We start from the raw sequence: 21916 nt of genomic DNA on the forward strand, positions 1-21916 counted from the left end.
AAAATTACATTAAGCACCGCTCTATGAGCAATCCTTCAACCACTAACCTTGAGATCACAGGCGTGGAAGTAGTCACCAGCTCCACTGGCAAAATGAAAATCTACTCAGCTTACAACCCTCCGCAAAAATCTCTACTTCACTCTGATCTAAATGCTATCTTATGCGTCAGAGAACCCACCATTATTGCCGGGGATCTGAACTCCAAGCACCCTGCATGGAATTGTACAACTACCAACAAGAATGGTTGCACCCTTTCCAAATACTTAGGATCAAGCAACGCTGTTGTGGCAGGCCCCACCGAACCAACTCATCTCAGTACGTTTGGCACTGCTGACATCCTGGATATAGCTATCATGCAGGACATCAAACTTCAATACAGCATCATATCTATGGATGAACTATCATCCGATCACAATCCAATTCTACTACAGCTGGGAAATCAAGAATACCTGTGTCCTCCTTCTCACTCCTACATTGCATGAGAAAGACGGTCAACAGCACTCAAGGATATTGGACCTGTTCCTCACATACGCACAAAAGAAGAAGTAGAAACTGCAGTTACAAATCTCACACAACAAATTAATTCTGCTATAAAGGTTGCTACCTCCTACAAATCTGCCAGCAAGCCAGATCGTTTGCCTGAAGACATCATGAACTTGATCAGAGACAAAAACAAGGCTAGGAAAAGATTCCCTAACACGCTTGCACCACAAGATAAAACAGCGCTAAACAGGATAAATGGGGCAGCAAGAGATGCACTTAAAACTCATTGAAAACATGTTTCGAATAAAAAGTTATCCTCTATCTCACCTATTGATCTGGGGGTTACTGAGAAACATCAGAAATAAAAATAGTTCCCCCCCATAATCTCAAACCTGGTCTTAGTTCACACAGATGTAGATAAGGCAGAAGCCATACTAAAGAATCTAGAGGAGTAGTGCAAACCCTCTAATAACAACTTAGATTTCAATAACTTGCACACGAAATTCACAAACAGGTCAGACACGCTTTAAATCTCCAAGATACCAGCGCTGACCATATTGCACCCACATTTCACTATTTTCCTTCCACCTGGAAACTGGCTGATGTAATTCCTATACATAAGCCAGGCAAAGACCCACATCTACCGCAAAATTATCGTCCAATCAGTCTTATCTCTAATCTGGGTAAGGTTGCGGAGAAGGTCATCCTCTCATGACTCCAAACCTCAGTAAATGACCTAAACATATTCCCTAAAGAACAGTTTGGTTTTCGGCAACACCATAGTACTACCTAACAAATCTACAGCATTGTGGAATACATCACCACCAGCTATAACTGGCGCCAGTACACAGGAGCCGTTTTCCAAGACTTATCCAAAGCATTTCACAAAATCTAGCATTTTGGACTCCTACATAAACTTACCTTAGCCGGTACCTCACTAAAAGTGGTTCATCTAATCCATTCATATCTCCAGAATAGATGAATGCAAGTCAAAATCAACGGTTCTACATCGTCCCAGCGCCATATCTTTGCTGAAGTGCCGCAGGGATCTCTACTGGCTAAATTGCTATTTTCTGCATAAATGTCGGACATCCCGCACAATCCGATATCTTCCATTTTGGCCCAGCATGCGGACGATACAGCAATACTAACCAGATCTCTCCGACCCCATTTCGTTACCAGAAAGCTTCAAGAAAACCTTCTAAAGCTGGAGGGTTGGTTCTCCAAGTGGAGATTGGAAGTCAACCCCCAGAAATGCTCAGCCATTCTTTTCTCAAAAAGGCCAATGTCTCCTGCAGGAGATGTGTTACTATTCAATACTAAAATTCCCTGGCAGACAGAAACAAATTACCTGGGTGTAATTCTCGACAAAAAGCTATCTTTCAACCAACACGTCAAGTCTGCGTGCACAAAGTCATCTAAAGCCATAGCTCAGATCTATCCGCTAATTAATAGAAATAGCAAGCTCAGCAACAGAATCAAATTGCAACTACAACTATACCAGATGACGATTCGTCCTATAATCACTTATGCCTCTCCGGCGTGGAGCCACATCTCTAATGCTAACATTATCAAAATACAGCGAGTGCAGAACAAGTGTTTGAGAATGATCCTGAATGCCCCGTGGTATGTTAGAAACAATCAACTCCACAGAGAAATGGGCCCGTGGACGGGCCCATTTCTGTGTGGAGTTGATTGATTCCTCAAGTCGTGTCTCAACTATTTACACGTTCTTTCAACTCAAGTATTTTCCAATGGAATGGGAAAATCTACAAACAACTATCTGGCCTTGCAATGGGAAGCCCTCTGTCTCCACTATGTGTGACTTATTCATGGAAAGCTTGGAAAAAGATATCTTGCTATCTACAAATCACAAACTGTCACTTCAGTGGGGATACGCAGATGACATATTTATAATATGGAAATACAATGTGACTGAGTTACACGAATTTCTTTCATCAATTAACTCCTTCCACCATAAAATTAATTTCAATTTAGAACTTGAAAATGAAGGAAAATGCTTTTTACTAGACATTCTAATTTCGGAAAAAGCAGAAGGAGGAGGCATATCTCCCTTACCGTATACTGTAAGCCCACTCATACATTTCCCTTCATTGCATCACATGTCGCAAAAATTAGGTATTGCACGTACGCTGAAAAAGAGGGCGAGCTCGATTATAAGAGATGAAGGAACACTAACAGAAGAATTAAATTTTCTTCTCCAACTATTGGTGAGCAATGGATACTCTAAAAAAAATGGTACAAAAAGAATCCTAGTCTCTACTCCTTCTCCACAACAGATCAATGACATTCGCTACAGGACCTCAGTTTCTATCCCTCATATTGGCAAACTTTCGCTAAAAATCTCCTGAAATGTCACGACATTAGGGTGGCGGTCTTCAAATCCACTGTAAGAGCTCTGTTTTCGTTCGCCTAAGAACCAAAACCCTTTCAACAAACAACCTGGAGTTTACAACATTCCATGTTCTTGTGCCCTTAACTATTACGACTTATAAACCTAGTGTTAATTATTTTTAATTAGTTTTCTTTTCACAGTAAATGTATCACAGTAAATATGATACATTAATTGTATCATATTTAATTTTTTTTCGTCTTGGAAAAACAGATTTTTTGAAAACAAAAATTAATGCAACCAACATAGCCCTAATGTAAATAATGTAATTGTGCATACTAGTTGCTCTATCTATTAAAACTGCAAACATATATTCATTTGGATGAGAATGTTTTCAAAAGTAGTTGTAGAAATGAATCTCACAAAGTAGAAAAAGTAAGACACGTGATCATACAATTCCCCGGAATACGCTTTTATATTTAAAAGGAAATAAAGGAAACCCTGGATAAATCTTAGAATCAAAAAAAGATATTTTCATAAATCAATAATCGCTTGGCTTTGTTTTTGTTTGCTGTTTTTTTTTTTTTTGTTGTTTTCATTTAACTAATTTTGAAATTTAAATAACATTATTCCCGAAAATGAATTTGAAAAAGTGACGAGATTTTAAGTTGATGAAAAGAGAGGAAGAGTTAAGAAAAGATTGAGAATCAATAAATGTTGTATGTTAAAGAGCAATAAGAAAATCTGAGAAGATACCCAAAACGTTGTAGAAGGTTCTGTTCTTTAATTCTGTGTACACGATTCGTAATTTGGAGCTATTTCAATTTCTAAGCAGAGCAGCTTGACTTTCGTACGTATACGCAACATTGCGAAAGCGTATTCAGTTCGTTCATTTGGAAGAGCTATCTTCTCAGGAATGGTGTGAATAACAAAATGCAGAACAGAATAAATAATAATTAATTTCATTTGTAAAGAGAGAATTATTATCAATAAAAGGGTTCTCTGTTGTTCGTCTAAAAGCTACTTCACAATCCATGAAATAGCACAGAGAGAGAGAGATTAAAACCATTACGACATAGGTGTAGAGGGCGCTACAAGTTCACGTAATTATTTTCGACGTTTCTAGTATGAATGCTTTCTAGAAGTTTCGCGTGAGTCATGCTACTGGAACGTTCTCGAAACAGATGCATTAAATATAAAATGAGACTTCTCCGCCAGGTTAATAACAAGTTCGAGAGTAGTATTCGCGATGGTTTTATCGTATAGTTCGAAGCCATCGTTATTTGGTCGTAGCTGTCAGGATATCGACAACCTGTTTTCCCATGTTTTAGGCTTCAGTGTTTTGGAGGATGACCTGCTACCACGTGTGCCTCGCCAGCGTCTCTGCTTGTGGCCGAGGAGATGCATGAGTCCCCGTCGAAACGGACGGACTTGTGTGAAGAATGAGGCCGAAGAATTTCAGATGAGGCTTGACGTAAGTGACTTTTCTCCCGACGAAATCTCCGTGAAGATTGTCGACGACTGCGTGGTGGTTGAAGCGAAACACGAGGAGAAAGAGAACGAGAGGGACTTTGTGCTCCGGGAGCTCACTCGTCGTTGCATGTTACCTCCGGAAACTGAATACGAGGCTGTTTCATCTTCCTTTAATCAGGACGGCATTTTGACGATCCAAGCACCGAAGAAAAAACCCGAATCCCTGAAGGGCTACGAAAGGATGGTTCCTATAGTGATGCAAGAAGAGTCCTCTGCCTTTACTTCGAAAGAAGACTGAGGAGGAAGTTCCCGCAACACCGCAAGAAGTATCGCCTGCTCTTTCCACGGAAAAAACTCGAGAGGAAAATAATAAAGAATAGACAGAATGTATAAGCGCTTTCCTGTGGGGAATTTTTGTGAACAATTAATTTCTTGTTCGAGTATTGTAGAAAACGAAATTGTGAGTTTGAAGGACCAATGTAAATAGAGAGTCGAATTTCTATGAAGAAAAACGTAGTTTGTGATAAAATATTTAACAATAAAATTTGTGTGCAATTATTTCTATTAAGATTGCATGTCGTAGTATTATTTAAATGAAAAAAAAATACCACTTTTTAATAATGAACTTAATACTCATAAAGTTTTATGAATATGTATATTTCAGAATATGCATCTGAAATACATTCTGAAATTCTGGCTTTGTTTTTTAGGGATAAATGGTAGAACTTACCAACCTGTTTATTTTTCGTACAAAATTTGATATACTGAAGATCGACAGAATTAGGAAATGTTCTACTTTCTTTACGAGATAGTAAAACATTTAAACAGTAGCACTGACGGTTCTGGTTGTAAAAGCCGCTTCCGATCGAATACACAATGAGGTAGTTTTTAACACTGAAACCGCATAACCGCACTGTTCTTGCAAATAACGTAATCACAGAACTTTTTTCTTAATTTATTTCCTGGTAGCATTGATAAGTAGGTTGCATAACCTACAGCACTGATATGCTATAGGTTTTGCAACTATTCAATTTTGCATTGCCTAAAGCAGATCAGTGGTACAGGCATTGCTAACATTCCAATGTGTAATATTAAGTTAAGGGGATAATAAATCCCTCATTATTTTAAAGCCGGATACGAAACTCGGAGATCGAAATCTAAGTTTCATGCCAAAGAACTTCCGGCGAATCCAAGCGTAAGTCATCACTTGGGTAGTACAGCACTAGGGCAACTCGTTGCAAAGGTGGAGCAAGTTCCATCACTATTCTTAATATTTTCTCATAATGTAAAACGCAGCTCCTATGAGATGTATTGCTGTTTTATATTATGAGGAGAGGTCAAAGAACTTCCGGCGAATCCAAGCGTAAGTCATCACTTGGGTAGTACAGCACTAGGGCAACTCGTTGCAAAGGTGGAGCAAGTTCCATCACTATTCTTAATATTTTCTCATAATGTAAAACGCAGCTCCTATGAGATGTATTGCTGTTTTATATTATGAGGAGAGGTCACTACCCAGACCGGTTTCGACCTTTATAAAAGTGAAACGGGTCTAAAAATAAGATGATCCCGAAAGATCGCCCAACTCCGCGTTGTTCCACTCAATGACAGGCTTACCCCACCCCCATGAAGAACTTCTCAGCATTGGCTCTACCCAGTGTCAGGCTCACCCCACCACCAACCAGAGCCATAATCTCAGCGGAGCCCCCACTCAGAGACAGGCAAAAACCTATCCCCAAGCAGTCTCTCAGAGCCAGTCCCTCCCCCACACACACCACCACCGGTTTCGACCTTATGAATAAGTAAAGCCGTCTCTAAAAATTCGGACGATCCCTAGACCACTCAACTGTGGGCGAAAGACCGTCCCTCTCAGCGTTGGCCCCACTCAGTGATGGACTTCCACCCACCACCACCACAGAGCAGAACTGCTCATATTCCGAAGAAAAGCATTCACCGACAAAGCCCCTCATCGGGCAGTGCCGGAAAACACTTTCCCCAGAGACTCAAATTGCTCCCTTAAGGCAAAAACCTTAAGAGAGCGAACTCATAATGGCCCTCACCGGTTTCGACCTTTATTGAGGTCTCATCAGTGAGTAGGTAGAACTGGAATACCAAGGTTTAAGTGAACCGAACTTACATACTTTACTATACGAATTGCCAGACCGGTGTACCCATATATTATTATTACTATGATAAAGGGCCAAGAGGATATTTTCTGGCTGCGTAAATTAAGTTAAGGGGATAATAAATCCCTCAATATTTTAAAGCCGGATACGAAACTCGGAGATTGAAATCTAAGAGTTTCATGCCGAAGAACTATCGGCGAGTCCAAGTGTAAAACAGGTCGAAATCGGCCGGAAAAAAAAGGTCAAAACCGGTCTGGGTAGTGACCTCTCCTCATAATGTAACAGTAATACATCTCCTAAGAGCTGCGTTTTACATTATGAGAAAATATCAAGGATAGTGACGGAGCTTGCTCCAGCTTTGACACGAGTCGCCCTAGTGCTGTACTACCCAAGTGATGACTTACGCTTGGACTCGCCGATAGTTCTTCGGCATGAAACTCTTAGATTTCGATCTCCGAGTTTCGTATCCGGCTTTAAAATAATGAGGAATTTATTATCCCCTTAACTTAATTTACGCAGCCGGAAAAATAGCCTCTTGGCTCTTTATAGTGTGTAATATTGATATATTAAATGAATGATTTTAAGGGAATCCAACAGCGACTTATTAACCCTGCTTTTTTTTTTTATCAAGACATCTTTGTAGGAATATTCTTTTCATGTTTACCTGCAGTAATTGTATTATTATCTTTAATATCAATATTCTCATTCGATAATTAGAAAGAAGACAACTATCCTGGTGAACACAAATGGTACTATTGTAGACTTAAAGAAACTTAAATTAATAAACTTGAACTTCACGACAAAAATAAAAAATAAAATAAAATAAAATTTTAGCGAAAGTAATCTAAAGTTATTGAAGTTCAATTCCAGATGAATTTTCTCGTGAAATAAACTTAATAATATTCTGTTTCCTTTTTAAAACAAACTGTGACGGCGAGGATGATTTCAGAATGTGTGTGTGTGACACTTAACAGCAGAACGATTGAAGAAACGATCAACCACCCTGTTGATCAGAGAGTGGTTGTCTGATCATTTGTGGTTGTCCACAACCAAAAATTAGAATTCGGATTTTTTAATTTTGAATAACAAGCAGAGAAGAAACACACACACACACACACACACACACACACACACACACACACACACACACACACACACACACACGCATATTAATCAAATATCGAATTATGGAATAACATTTCGAAATTACAGTACAAGAATTTCCGAAGGAAAAGACTAATCAGTATTTTCGAATTCACCCCTCCCTCCTTTTTCGAATATTTGTGAACCTTTTCCTCTCTAAAACTAAAGCCTTTCCCCCCTCTGAAACTAAAGTCCTGCTCGTCCACTGAGTAAGAAAATTGTACTGTATTTGCTGTTGCAGTATATCGTAAAGTAATTATTTTTTAAAATGTCTCTTCGAATGTTATTATTAATTGCATTGCCAAATAAAAGTTTTCACTTGAGTATAGTTCCCTTATCCAGATGAGTAACACAATAAAAGAAACTAATTGATAAGGAAAAAAAATTCCCATGCCGGGAATCGAACCCGGGCCTCCTGGGTGAAAGCCAGGTATCCTAGCCACTAGACCACATGGGATTACGTTATCTACTGCTTTTAAATTAAAGCACATGATGTGATTAATTTTCACATTTTTTTAGCCTTTCTTATCAAGATTATTTTCTCGAAGTGAGCCTTTTGAATCACTAAGTACTGGTATGATAGTATTTGAATTATGAAACGCGCGTGGAGTGGAGTATGAGAGTTATTTTGTGAAAGAGAGTATAAAGTAGAGGGAAACTGAAGAAGAGGTAAGATTTGGAATAATGAAGAGAGGGAAGGATACAGGATAAGAAGGACCAAATGATAAAGAGCAATGCTTGAGCATTTTGACGTGTTTGCATTGATAGTCTAGTGCATGGGTTCCCAAAGTGGGCGGTACCCCCCCCCCCCCCCCAGTGAGAGCTGAAGCCTTCTGGGGGGCTATGGTGGGATCAGAAGCATTTGGGGGCGTTCAGGCGGTCTAGGGGTCGGTGGCTCTTCATAGAAGGAATTAATAATATATATTTAAAAATTAATTATTTTCGTGATTTTGCGATTAGATAATCATTTAAAATTTAAATATTGAATTTTAATTCATCTTATGCCCGTCTTACACGATCATTTTTTTTATCAATTTTCTATTTCAATAATTTAATCATTTGAAAATTTACCATGTCAGATAGAAATAGATGTCAATTTTCTATGTCAATGAGAAAATTGAACGTGTCATACAGGATACTTTAACTTTTATTTTTTATATACTTAAAAAATTTATTCCCCCACCCCCCCCCCCCCCCACCCCCCCCCCCCCCCACCCCCCCCCCCCCCCACCCCCCCCCCCCCCCACCCCCCCCCCCCCCCACCCCCCCCCCCCCCCACCCCCCCCCCCCCCCACCCCCCCCCCCCCCCACCCCCCCCCCCCCCCACCCCCCCCCCCCCCCACCCCCCCCCCCCCCCACCCCCCCCCCCCCCCACCCCCCCCCCCCCCCACCCCCCCCCCCCCCCACCCCCCCCCCCCCCCACCCCCCCCCCCCCCCACCCCCCCCCCCCCCCACCCCCCCCCCCCCCCACCCCCCCCCCCCCCCACCCCCCCCCCCCCCCACCCCCCCCCCCCCCCACCCCCCCCCCCCCCCACCCCCCCCCCCCCCCACCCCCCCCCCCCCCCACCCCCCCCCCCCCCCACCCCCCCCCCCCCCCACCCCCCCCCCCCCCCACCCCCCCCCCCCCCCACCCCCCCCCCCCCCCACCCCCCCCCCCCCCCACCCCCCCCCCCCCACGCAACCCGTAAATTCGCATCACTCGATGCGGCCTTTTGATATGATTCTATATTTTTTTTCCAATCTGATTGCTTGTTTTCCTCTATTTTACTTTTAAATTTTGCAGTAGCATTTTTATAACGGAAACCTCAGTAAAGAGATTGTCTATTTCAACAACTGATTTTTCTGAAGTAGAAATATGGAATTAACAAATTCTGAGGATGCATCAACATCTGGCCACTGAAGCTCAAAATCCCGACTTCCTTGTATTTATGAAACTGCTCTGTAGCTTTGACCCTGCTTTACCACGTTTCTTAATAAGAGATACATTTCTCATAAAAATTCAAAATATGCTTTTCAAAATCTACTTTTTATGTCCCCTTTTTATGTGAACAATTACCCATAATTGTTCCGTTGACACACAGAAACTGCTGTTGCTTGCAAAAGTGTGGGGATGAACTTGTTATTCCCTTCTGGCTATTAATTTTACCTTCGATTCCTTGTGCTTCAAAGCTACTTCTGTAGCTGAAATTTTTTTTTTTTTTTTTTCAAAATGTTGACACAGTTTCTTGAAATATTTGAAGTTTGGCATGAACAAATAAGACTAATAATTCACTCAGTGGATTTTCAAAAAAGTCTCTGATTAGTTTGTGGCAAGAAGTTTCACACTGTGAAAGTAAATAATATTTCAATTCTACCCAAATCATATAAGGCTTAAACATCTCATAGTACTGTGTGACAAAAAACTTTTTGAACTCAATATCTTCAAACTCGCAAATAACTTTTGTTTTCTTCTCTTACTGTAAAAATATATTCTTGTTGTAACTTTGTAAGAACATTAGTTTCCCTCTCTTCTCATTCCCAAAAAATTGTACTTGTGTTATGCGCAGAGTATGATACATTTTTTTTTATTTTCTATACCAAATTGTTTAAGAGTTTTAGATACGTATTGGGTTAAAATATCCGCTGTCTCTCTCTCTCTCTCTGTTAAATCACCAAATTCTTACAGTCGTACTTTAATTCCAAACTGTGGAACAAATATTCTACTAATATAAAAAAAAAAAGCCACAATTACGTTATTAGCTATCACCTCTGGCTTTTTTGTTCTGCATATGGAATAGTAGGGGTCGTAAAGTTTTGAAATAACATTTTTCGACTGGCAGCCACATGATTTTAAACTTTTATCATGTACAACTGTGTGAAAGAAAAAAAAATGTACCTTCTCTTTATTTTTGAAAACGGCATTGAGAGTTCCTAATATTACTTGCTCTTACAGCTTTTTGATGTTTTGAATGTCTAGTTTTTTGACTAATTTCTCGGAAATTGTTGGGATGGGGGGGGGGGAAAGAAAGTTCAGGAAATGAGACTTAGGTAATCTATTTCTAAGTGTTTTTTACATTTTGCGACTGTTTGGTTTGATTAAAAGTCATAGCATCTGCTGTATGATATAATTATGTGATAAATTATCATAGATATATAACATTGATTGCTTACTCTTTCTGTTCCATTTTTACAGTTATCAGAGGGTTGTAATGAGTGGAGGAACGAAACAGGATTAGGTGGAGGAGAGTGAACGGGTAGGCGAGAGGATGACGTTACCCATCCCTGCAGTGAACCCCACCCAACCCTGCCTCCAGAATATATCCGCTCAATTAAGGGGATGTCCCTGTTTGTGGGCTCGGTTAACAGTTTGAGATAAGTGACGTCACTAAGTGATATCCGCAAACAGGGATATTACTTGTGACGCCACTGATCAGGAGATCAGTGGCATCACGTGATCAACAAAGGCTCTCTTCATGTCACTGATAGATGGCAGCACATACCAGGATTCCATGCTCTGACCATTAACTAGAATACCACACTCTAACCAAAAGACACAACGTGACGTCAATAACAGATGTGTTCCCCAGGGAAATTCCAAGGATTCCATACTTTAACCATAACCCAGAATTCCAGATGTGAACAATTACCCATAATGCACCAATGCAACCAAAGAAAAAAGAGGGCGCTCACACCACTCATGCATCCAGGATACAGATGGCGTCACTGATCCACCCCCCCAATTGAACTTCCAAGGATTCCATACTCTAACCATCACCCAGAATTCCAGACGCGAACAATTACCCATAATGCACCAATGCAAACAAACAAAAAGAGGACGCTCACACAACTCATGCATCCACGATACAAATGACGTCACTGATGCCCACTACAATAAATGCAGGAAACTACATCTCAAAAATGACGTAACCTTGTATTTGGATAAGTAGAAAAGATAAGGAGAAGTGACATCACGTTTCGACTTCAACTCAATGATCTCACTTACCTAATCACCCAATGACGCCACTGATTTAATCAGTCAATGACGTCATGTTTCCTTATCTTATCTACATCTTGATCTTGTTTAAACTGACAGGTATACTACTGACGCTCTGTGGCGGTGGATGATTTCGAAGAATATGCTGAGATATTCTTTCACGTACAGTCTCATCAGATATTGAATAACTAGCTTGCAAACGACAGATTTGCTCTGAAACTTTTAATGGAAGAATCAAAAAGAGGAATGTTTTAGAACAAGGGTTGGCAAACTACGGGTCCCCCGGCTAAAGATGTTTATGAATGAATTTCGTGAGACAATCATGACATTGTTCTTTCAGTAGCCTGACGCAGCCATGCCTATTCGTTTGCCTATGTCACACTTCGCACTTTTGTCGTCGCGCGCTGCCACCGATACCATTCGCATTGTATACAGTGCTTTATCAGTAACACGATTTTTCACTATCACGAATTTACGTCGGTGAATATTTGCTTATACTCAAATTCGGAAATTTCAGGGGATATGGGCTAATCAATTTTGAGTAAAAAGTTTTTTTTTTCCTTTGCAATTATCATCAGTTATCCATCATGAACAAGTGACAAGAAAAGTTGACACTGAATGATGCATTTTAAATGAAGAGGGGAGTGTGGATGATTTTTTTTTATTAAATTAAATAACATCGTGCTTATACTCCATGCCACTATAGCAGTGCTAAAAGGATGCAATTTACGTCGCCATTACCAAACAAAGCACTCATCACAGTAATCCCAGCTCACGGGAAAGTAAAATCACATTGATCTGAAAAAGTTAAAACGCAAATATCTCCTAAATGTTTTTGTAACAGAAGTGAGTTTCGAGAATGGTTCATTAATTAGCCAAGCAAGAAAAGACATCTTCAAAGAAGAAATATGTAAAAAATGAACCATTCCGATGATCGGCTTCATCGTATGTGTTTTCAATCAATGTTTAGGAATTCAGAACACAATTTAAACCTCAATTAAGCAGAGTTATGTCACTTAAAAAAAAGAATTCCGTATACATTAATATCTTAGTGAGAATAACAGTATATATATATATATATATATTACCCACCTTTACCACGAGTTGCCTGGTGTTGCACTACCTTTAAACTTGAACTATGTTCAGGTGCAAACTTAACTGTTTTGCTTACTTGGGAGAAGGAGTAAAAAAAACAAGTTTATAAAATTGTATATATATATATATATTATCTGCAGCAAACAACGGAAAAATTTCTAATTGAGGTAAGGAAGGAGGGTTTATTTAAACCCATGGAGACAAAATTGGAATACAAAACCAACCAAGTAAAAGTTAGAACCGAAAGATGGAAAAATAAGGCATTGCATGGAAAATACCTTCAGAGCATAGAGGACAGCGCTGACAGCAACTTGACCTGGCAATGGTTGAGAAATGGAACACTAAAGAAAGAAACAGAATCGGTAATTTTTGCAGCACAAGAACAGGCCATTAAAATCAACGTTATGAAGGCAAAAATACAAAAAATTCAAGAAGACAGTAAATGTAGATTGTGCAAAGAAAAGGAAGAAATGGTAGACCACATTATAAGTGGATGCAGCAAAATCGCACAAATTGAGTACCGTAAAAGGCATGATAACGTAGCTAAGCTAATCCACTGGCATTTATGTAAAAAGTATGGGTTTGAAGTGTGTAAAGACTATTAGAAGTATAAAGTTTACCAGAAAGTGGTTGAGAATGAAAAAGCTAAAATACTCTGGGATTTCAAAATCCAGACTGACAAAAGCTTGGAATGTAATACATCCGATATTACAGTGGTTGGAAAAAGTGAAAACAAGGGTGTTACGTTTATCGAAATATCAGTACCAAGAGATAGTCGGATTGACAACAAAGAAAATGAAAAAATTAGAAAATATCGCGATTTGCAAATCGAAGTTGAACGAATCTGGCAAAAGAAAACGAAAGTTGCTCCCATAATAATAGGTGCTTTAGGCGCCATCCCGAAAACATTGAAAAAACATCTAGAAGCACTCGAGTTAGATGGATTAAAAATTGGGCAGCTGCAAAAGGCCGCTTTGTTCGGCACAGCTTTCATTTTCAGAAAGTATTTCCACAACTCATAGGCCCTTGGGTAGGGCTCGAATTAGTGGAATATAACCAGCCTTTTCTTAAGACTGAGGAAGCAAATCAAGCTTTGATGAATATTATATATATATGTATATGCAGGGCCTGGGAAGCGGGCATGCAGAGAATGCGGTGCATGTGGGCGCCGCTACGAAGGGGGCGCCGCCGCCGGGGCACGGTTCATAAGTTTAATTTTAAGAAAGAAAATTTTTTTTATAAAAACAAAAAATTCTTAGCATGATCAATATTAAAATAAATAAGGCGGATATACCGAATAAAAATTTTAAAAAATTGTATATTGCCGCCTCTTTGATCAGCCGGCTGTTTACAATTTTGCAGCTAGAGCAGGCTAAATGCTTGCCTGAAGAATGTTGTGTCTACTGCAGTTTATCTAAAGTGAAACGGTGAACGGTTTTTATGCGCAGAAACGAATTTTCGTACAAAATATTTGTTGCTAGTTAACCAGTCATATACGCATCTCAGTAGGTTACTGACAGTAGCGCAGTGCGGACTATTATTTCGTCTCTCTGTCGTGTTGTGTAATAATTTCTTGCGGTATAAAATAGAAATGGAATCAAAAATTTAAAAAATAAAGTTATCTGGTGCACAAAATCGTAAGCGTCATACTGCGAAAGAAGCAGCTATTAAAAAACAAACTGGGGCTCTTAATAAATTTGTTAAAATATTAAAATATTCTGATGCAGATTGTAACCAACTCGATACATCAGAAATCAGAGTTGAAGAACCGTGCACATCATCCAGTTTGCATGAAGGTACTATTGCAACTATTGAACAAGATAACAAGACATGATTTAAGTGAAAAACAGTTAGGAGAAAATTTAGTTGTAGTTGACCACGAAACTAACACATTGTTAGTCTCCGTAAATTGAGAAGATCCAGGTGAATGGGGAAATATTGATGAAAAATTACGATTGTTTTAATTGAAATGGAGCCTGTTCAACAGAAAAATATAATATATCCCAGAGATACATATGGTCGTAAATTTGACGACACGTATTATAATAGAAAAATGGAAAACGGGGAGCTGGTGCCAAGAACATGCCACATTTATTCCAAAACTTTAAATTCTGTTTTTTGCTTTTCTTGCAAACTTTTCGCACCTACTGAATCAAGTAGTCTTGTAAAAGGTTATAACGATTAGAGAAATGTAAGTACAACTTTGCATAGACATGAGACTAGTTTAACTCACATGAAACATTTCTTAAAATGGAAAGAACTTGATAAAAATTTAAAAAAACAAAACTACTATTGATTGCCAGACTCAAAGCATGTATGAAATGGAAAAGAAACATTGGACGAGTGTTTTAGAACGCTTGATTGAAATTATAAAATTCCTTGGTAGCCGAAATTTAACTATCCGCGGATCATCTGATAAATTATATGAAAGGACTAACGGCAATTTTTTAAAATTAGTCGCACAGTTTGCGAAGTTTGATCCCGTTATGGAAATTCATGTTGTAAGGGCCCTACAACGAAACAATAGAGTACACTATATGAGTAAAGACAGTCTAAGTGAAATATTGGAAACTTTAAGTAACGCAATCGGGGATACAAGTTTATTATCAATTCGAAAATCTAAATATTATTCCATAATTTTAGACTGCACACCTGATGCAAGTAAAACAGAACAAATGACCATTATTATTCGCTTTGTTTCCTGTGACAATGGAATTGTCAAGATCAGGGAAAACGTTTTAGGTTTTGCATATATATCAGATTCCACAGGACGTGCTTTATGTGCAACAATAATGGAACAACTGGGAAAATGGAACATTCCCATTGAAGACATGCGAGGTCAAGGGTATGACAATGGGGCAAATATGAAAGGGAAAAAATATGGGCTCCAAAATTTTCTTTTGAACAAAAATCCTCGAGCTTTTTATGTGCCATGTGCTGCTCATACTCTAAATTTAATCATTAACGATGCGGCCGACGTGAATGCAGATACAATTGGTTTCTTTACAATTATTCAAGAAATATACAATTTCTTTTCATTCTCTTACAAACGTTGGGCAATCTTTTTAAAGTTTGTAAAAAATTAACATTTAACCACCCATCAGATACGCGATGGGAAAGTAAAATGAATTCAATCCGCGCTCTACGATATTCAGTTACGAGAAATTTAAGATGCACTTTTTTAAATTTTAAATAATGAAAATTTTAATAAAGAAACTCAGCATGAAGCACAAACATTATGTGCTAAAATAAAGGACTACAAATTTATTTGCTTTCTTATAACTGGGCATGATTTACTTAACAGAGTAAACCCTGTGAGTAAAATGCTTCAAGACAAAAATATGAACATTACACTTGCTTTAGAATCTATCGAAAACTTAAAAATATTCTTACAAGAGTATCGATCAGATACAAATTTTAAAGAAGTTCTAAAATCGGCAAAAGAACTGAGTGAAGAGGTGAATGGAGAACAAGAATTTAAAACTGCTACGGAAGTTCGACGACGAAAGAAGACACGACAATTTGACTACGAGCTTCATGACGAAACGCCACAATCGCCAGAAGATAAATTTAAAGTGAATGTGTTTTATACACTTCTAGACGTTGCAATGTGTTCGTTAATAGAACGTTTTGAACAACTAAAAACATATTATGATAATTTCAATTTCTTGTATAGATTACTACAAATTAATAACGAAGATTTACGAAAAAATTGTGACGATTTAGAGATTTTCTTGAAGGACAGCGACAATAAAGAAGTAAATGCAATAGAACTAGTATATATGACGAGTATGGACTATCTGGGATATTTTTCGAAAGGATAATTTAAATATTCAAAACCCTTTCGATATTCTTAAATTTATTGTGTCCAACAATTTATCTTTCCCTAACTTTTCAATTGCTTTAAGAATACTATTAACCTTAACTGTTAGTGTAGCGAGCGGTGAACGTTCCTTTTCCAAGTTGAAATTGATTAAAACCTACTTAAGAACAAGTATGCCACAAAAAAGGCTTGTTAGTTTGGCGTTAATAGCTATTGAAAATGATGTATGTGCGGAATTAAGACGTTAAGACCATTATTTCTAATTTTGTGAATGTGAGATCAAAAACCCTAAAATTTTACTTTAAAAAATTTCAGTATATTTATGTAATTTAATTTATTTTCTGTTATTCTGTAAAGATGTTATTTTTTGAATGCTTATATTAAATGTTCTAATTATTTCTGAATTATTTTCTTATTTTCTCATCTATCTTGAGTTTCTTTTATTTTACTAAAAGATAGTTCCACTTATAAAAATTATTAAAAAATTTTTACAAGTTACTAAGAATTTACTAACTTCTAAAATGCAAGAGTTTTTTAAACTTTAGTTCAAACAACTTTTAACTTTAATTAAAATTCATTTTAATTTTGTTAGCGATTCGGGTCGGTGAGAAGGCTATAATCCCTGTATCATCATATTCAACGATTAAAGTGAAGTGGCTTTATCAAAATTCGCTTTAACTTTTGAGAATTTTTTGAATATTCGGGTTTTAACGATTAGCCTGCCTAGTCAACACACCCCCCGGTTCGTTAACCAACGTGTGGCTGTTCTGTCAAAATTTATTTAAGAAATTTCAAATAATTTAAATTTTTATTATTGGAAAAGAACCACACACGCCCGGATCGTTACAAGGGCGCTTAGATAGAAATTGCATGCCGGCGGCAAATACCCTAGCGCCGGTTCTATATATATATATTAGGATAACCAAATTATTTTATAAACTTCGTTATTTTAACTCCTAATCCCAAGTATGCAAACAATTAAGTTTGCGCCTGAAACAAAGTTCAAGTCTAAAGATAATACAACACCAGGGCAACTCATTGTAAAGGTGGGTAAAGCTCTGATCACTATTCTTAGTATTTTCCCATAATGTAAAGCACATCTCACTAGACGATGTATACTGCAATGCATTATGGGTGGGGTTACTACCCAAACCGGTTTCAACCTTTGTTGAGGTCTCCTCAGTGAGTAGCTAGACCCTAAATAGCAAGGTTCCTTATAGTCCTTATAAGGACTGGCTTAAAGGGGCGAAGCAAGAATGCTTTTCATCTTCCCCGTTATCTGTAGAGGACAGTGTAGGGATAAGGTGTTATTAAGCTATTAAAGCTCTGATCATGGCAGGAGGGTAACAGCAATAGCCGAGCCTCGGTTAGAACTTCATTGGCTACAGCTTTGCCATCCATTACCCTTCTAGGGTATTGGATTGAATGAATCCTCAATCTGCTGAATAACCTGATAAATATGGAACCTTATCAACTTTACCTATAGAAGTTGCAACAAGGTGTTTTTATTTTTAATAAAAATCTCTGGAGAAGATAAAGATGTAAGAAATTTTTGAACTTGGTGATATTGTATATTAGGATAACCCAGTTATTTTATAAACTTAGTTATTTTAACTCCTAATCCCAAGTATGCAAACAATTAACTTTGTTTCAGGCACAAACTTAATTGTTTGCATACTTGGGATTAGGAGTTAAAATAAGTTGGTCATCCTAATATGCAATATCCCCGAGTTAAAAAATTTATTATATATATATATATATATATATATATATATATATATATATATATATATATATATATATATATATATATATATATATATATATATATATATATAAAAGGTTTAATGACTGTTACCGAGAGATAAAAAGATGACAAGATATATTTAAAAAAGATACTACTAGTTTACTAGTTTCGTTACATGAACATCCTCAGGTATTACATTCAAAGAAGTATATAAAAAATTACAGAGACTTAAAATTGTACTAACAGAACAAGTATAAAAAACAGTAGCGTGTTTGAAAAAAATGCAAGTATGAGTTCCAAACAAACGAATACTACGCGCTGTCGCGAGTGCGCCAGTACTGAACAGAAGCAACGTGTGCGTCAGAGAGATTGTAACTCAGGCTGTTGTTGATATGAGAGGAATCCAGAGAAATTTCCCTAGATTCAACAATCTTTCTTTCGAGTTCATCGTAGCACACATGGATGTTTGAAGTTTGAGTCCAGTTTACAATGTGTTGGCGGCCTTCGTCTGAGTTAGCTGAAAAGAGAACGTGGCTAGAGAGAGCGCTAGCTCTAGTCCTGTTATAGGAGATATCTCTACGGTGTTCATCCAAACGTAGAAGGATGGCTTTCCACAATCACACAAAATCTTGTACTCTCCCGGAAACTGAGTAGGAAGATGTTTCTGTTTCTGTTTGCTAAGTAATGAACGAAGTTTTGGAAGCGTAGTGAAGCACGTTTTGAAGTTGAATTTCTTGAGAATCTTGGCCAGTTTTGGTGAAAGAGAGCTGATGTAAGGCAAGGAGATGAAGGCTCTTGGGGAAGAGGGATCTTCAGAAGTAGTTGAGTGCCTGGGGGAAAGAAATTTGTCAATTATCTTTGGAGAGAAACCATTGTTAATAAACTTTTATTTAAGAAAACGGAGTTCATTTTCAATTTCTGTTTCTTCTGTAAGTAATGATTTGGTTCGGTGAGCTAAAGTGGGAATAATACCACATTTTTTGGGGGGATAGTGATGGGATGAAGTATGAAGGTATCTGTCAGTATGAGTAGGCTTTCTAAAAATTGAGATTTTAATGCTCAGCACATCTGGTAAGTTTGATGTCTAAAAAGGGATGGCAGTCATCTGATTCCAGTTCGAAGGTGAAAGAGATTTTTTCATGGCACTTGTTTAGGTGGTCTAAAAATAAATAGAGGTTATTGACACCGTCTTCCCAGATGAGGAAAATATCATCAATATAGCGGAACCAGACTTTTGGTTTAAAGTGAAAGGAGTTAATAGCTTTTTCTTCAAAATCGTTGAGAAATATATCCGCAAGAATCGGAGAGAGTGGGCTGCCCATAGCCAGACCTGAGTTCTGTAAGTAGATCTTGTTATCATATTTGAAGTATCCTGACTTTATGTAATGGAGAGAAGAGCAAAGAGTTTTTTTGATAATTTGTTCTTGAGAAGATCGAGGACTTCTTGAGCAGGTACATTTGTGAAGAGAGAAACAATATCAAAACTGGCCATTAGATCTGTTTTTTTAAGTTTGATATCCTTGATTTTAGAAACAAAATCTGCAGAGTTTTTAATATGTGAAGAGGAAATTCCTGAAAGATTCCTTAGAATCTTTCAGGAAATTCCTTATTACAGAATTCCTTAGAACAGAATCCAAATGCCTTGGCCAATTACCTTGGCTCTTCTCTTCGTTGGGAAAAGAGATAAAACAATACCTTTCGGGGGGATCTGATAATGGCATCAGGCAGGAAGGCCTTCGAGGTCTTCAAATAAACGACATTTTGAAAGTTTTTCCCTCATCCATCTCTTTACTAAAAATGTGATAATATTTTGAACTTTCATCAAAACGTATTTCTTTTTAGCTCGAAAATTTTTAGAATTTTACTGAAAATAAAATTGATTTTTTATTCCGTCACACTGTTTTTGATGTGCATACCCCTCCTAGAAAATTTAATTTTCAGACATCTGTTGTTTCCCCAATCCAATAACCCCGAATAACATGTTAAAGTTCTAATCAATAATTTCAATGACATTGGTAGGAATCCGTGTCGTAATACACAAAGCTTGGTTGGAATTACTGGCGAAACATCTGACTATTCAATCTATGTTCTAATAAAGCTTGTTTTGATGAGTTTCTTTTCTATTGGTGCACAATTGCATAACCAATTATGGAAATGAAGAAGCTTGTGGTCAGTTTTATTTATTTATTTATAAAATGCCATCTTTTAGATATTCATAGGGTTGATCATCATAGTATTTGTGTTTCGCCACAATTTACAAGAACATGAAAATTTTGTCTTAAGAAGATTGTTGGATGTTATTTCCTTGAAGATGAATGGATTCAAAGAGAGGTATGATAGGATCTCTGTGTATAATTTGGGTCTTTGATTATCCTTGATTTTTTTTTTTTTTGGAACTTCGTTATTTAAAAAAAAATCGACTCAGATATGTATCCCTTCCTTCCCTCCACAAACATAGTTCCTTCTTATGAAAAAAAAAATTCTCTGGAAATTATTATAATAATAATAATCATTATTATTATTATTTTACTGCATCTCCTTTGAGTCCGGAGATTATTGTGGGAGACCCAAATTATACACGGAGATCCTATCATCCCTCTCTTTGAATCCATTCGTCTTTAAGGAACTAACATCCAATTCTAGCAATTCATTCCACTCACTCACCATCCCTCTCCACGCAAAAAATCTGGTCTGCAAACCCCCTACTAATACAACTCACTAACGCAGAGTAATATTATTACAGTAATCTGGAGAGACTCTTGTCCCTACGCAGTTCCCACCGAATTTATGCTTTGGCTTTTTACTACAACAAAATTCACGAATGCACTTTTTTTTTTAAACAGCGAGTTAGTTTAAAAAAATATATTTTTTTAATTACACGTTGGTTTCCAGTTTTCCAAGTTAACTGGTGTCGTGCTATTTTGAAATGGATCACACTCCTTCCAGATGTAATGTTTATCGGAGCAATATGAATAAATATAATAAAAGTATGGAGTATAGTATTATTTATTTGAATTATTTTTATTTCTAGTACTGAAATACATTAAGAAATCTACATATATGCAAGATATTTGACACCATCCTTTCTTTTAACTATAGAAAGTATTGACAGCTAAGTTTTACACAAACGACAACAAAAAAAAAATCAAATAATTTTTTTTCGTTTTAAATGAAAGCGCGCTTTTATTGTTGTCCAGTGTCAAGCGTGAATTTCGCTGCTCATGCTGAATAGCTATAATAATTATTCCATCCATTAATTGATGATGACAATTTTTTTTTTTTTGAATTTGCAATTTGTAGTAAAGTGAAAAACATTATCTTTTTCGATCAGCAAATAGGCTATGCCAACTCAAGATTGAAATAGGTTATAACAATATTTAATAAGATATAAGCTTTCCTAGCATTTTACCAAAATGATTTCACAACTTAAATCCTCCACAACTAAAATACCCATATCTTTTAATTTATCAACTGTTTCTAAAGTCTGTCTGAAGACAGTGTGCCAGAAAGGGATCGTTAGAGAAGTTTATGTAACTACATAAATGTGAGACAGCAGTGTTCCTAGGTGAGGCGAGTTTGGGATTTGTAGATAGTAGCTGGGGTGGTGAAAGATAATGCCTGGATTGAAAAAAGAATGCAAAGCTCCCTGAAACCAAGGATGCTATACAAGTAATAATACCAGGAAAGAGTAAAAGTTAAGTGT

At 37.5% G+C, this 21916-nt stretch overlaps 1 protein-coding gene and 1 non-coding gene across 2 annotated transcripts; one reads left to right on the forward strand and one right to left on the reverse strand.

Moving 5' to 3' along the window:
- Positions 1 to 4085: 4085 nt before the first annotated feature.
- LOC150108145 (alpha-crystallin A chain-like) lies at positions 4086 to 4607 on the forward strand. The gene has a single exon (XM_090390418.1). It carries the CDS (start codon positions 4086 to 4088, stop codon positions 4605 to 4607), a length of 522 nt encoding a protein of 173 aa, XP_090246544.1.
- Positions 4608 to 7960: 3353 nt separating this feature from the next.
- On the reverse strand, positions 7961 to 8032 carry TRNAE-UUC (transfer RNA glutamic acid (anticodon UUC)). Its single transcript has one exon. It is a non-coding gene; the product is annotated as a tRNA-Glu (tRNA).
- Positions 8033 to 21916: the final 13884 nt, after the last annotated feature.

Source organism: Typopeltis vanoorti, chromosome 3, assembly GCF_054136105.1.
Source record: "Typopeltis vanoorti isolate ZY-2024b chromosome 3, IOZ_Tvanoo_1.0, whole genome shotgun sequence".
Taxonomy (NCBI): Eukaryota; Metazoa; Arthropoda; class Arachnida; order Uropygi; family Thelyphonidae; genus Typopeltis; species Typopeltis vanoorti.

Coding starts and splice junctions, on each gene's coding strand:
- LOC150108145 (XM_090390418.1), top strand. CDS start 4,086: ATGGTTTTATCGTATAGTTCGAAGCCATCGTTATTTGGTCGTAGCTGT.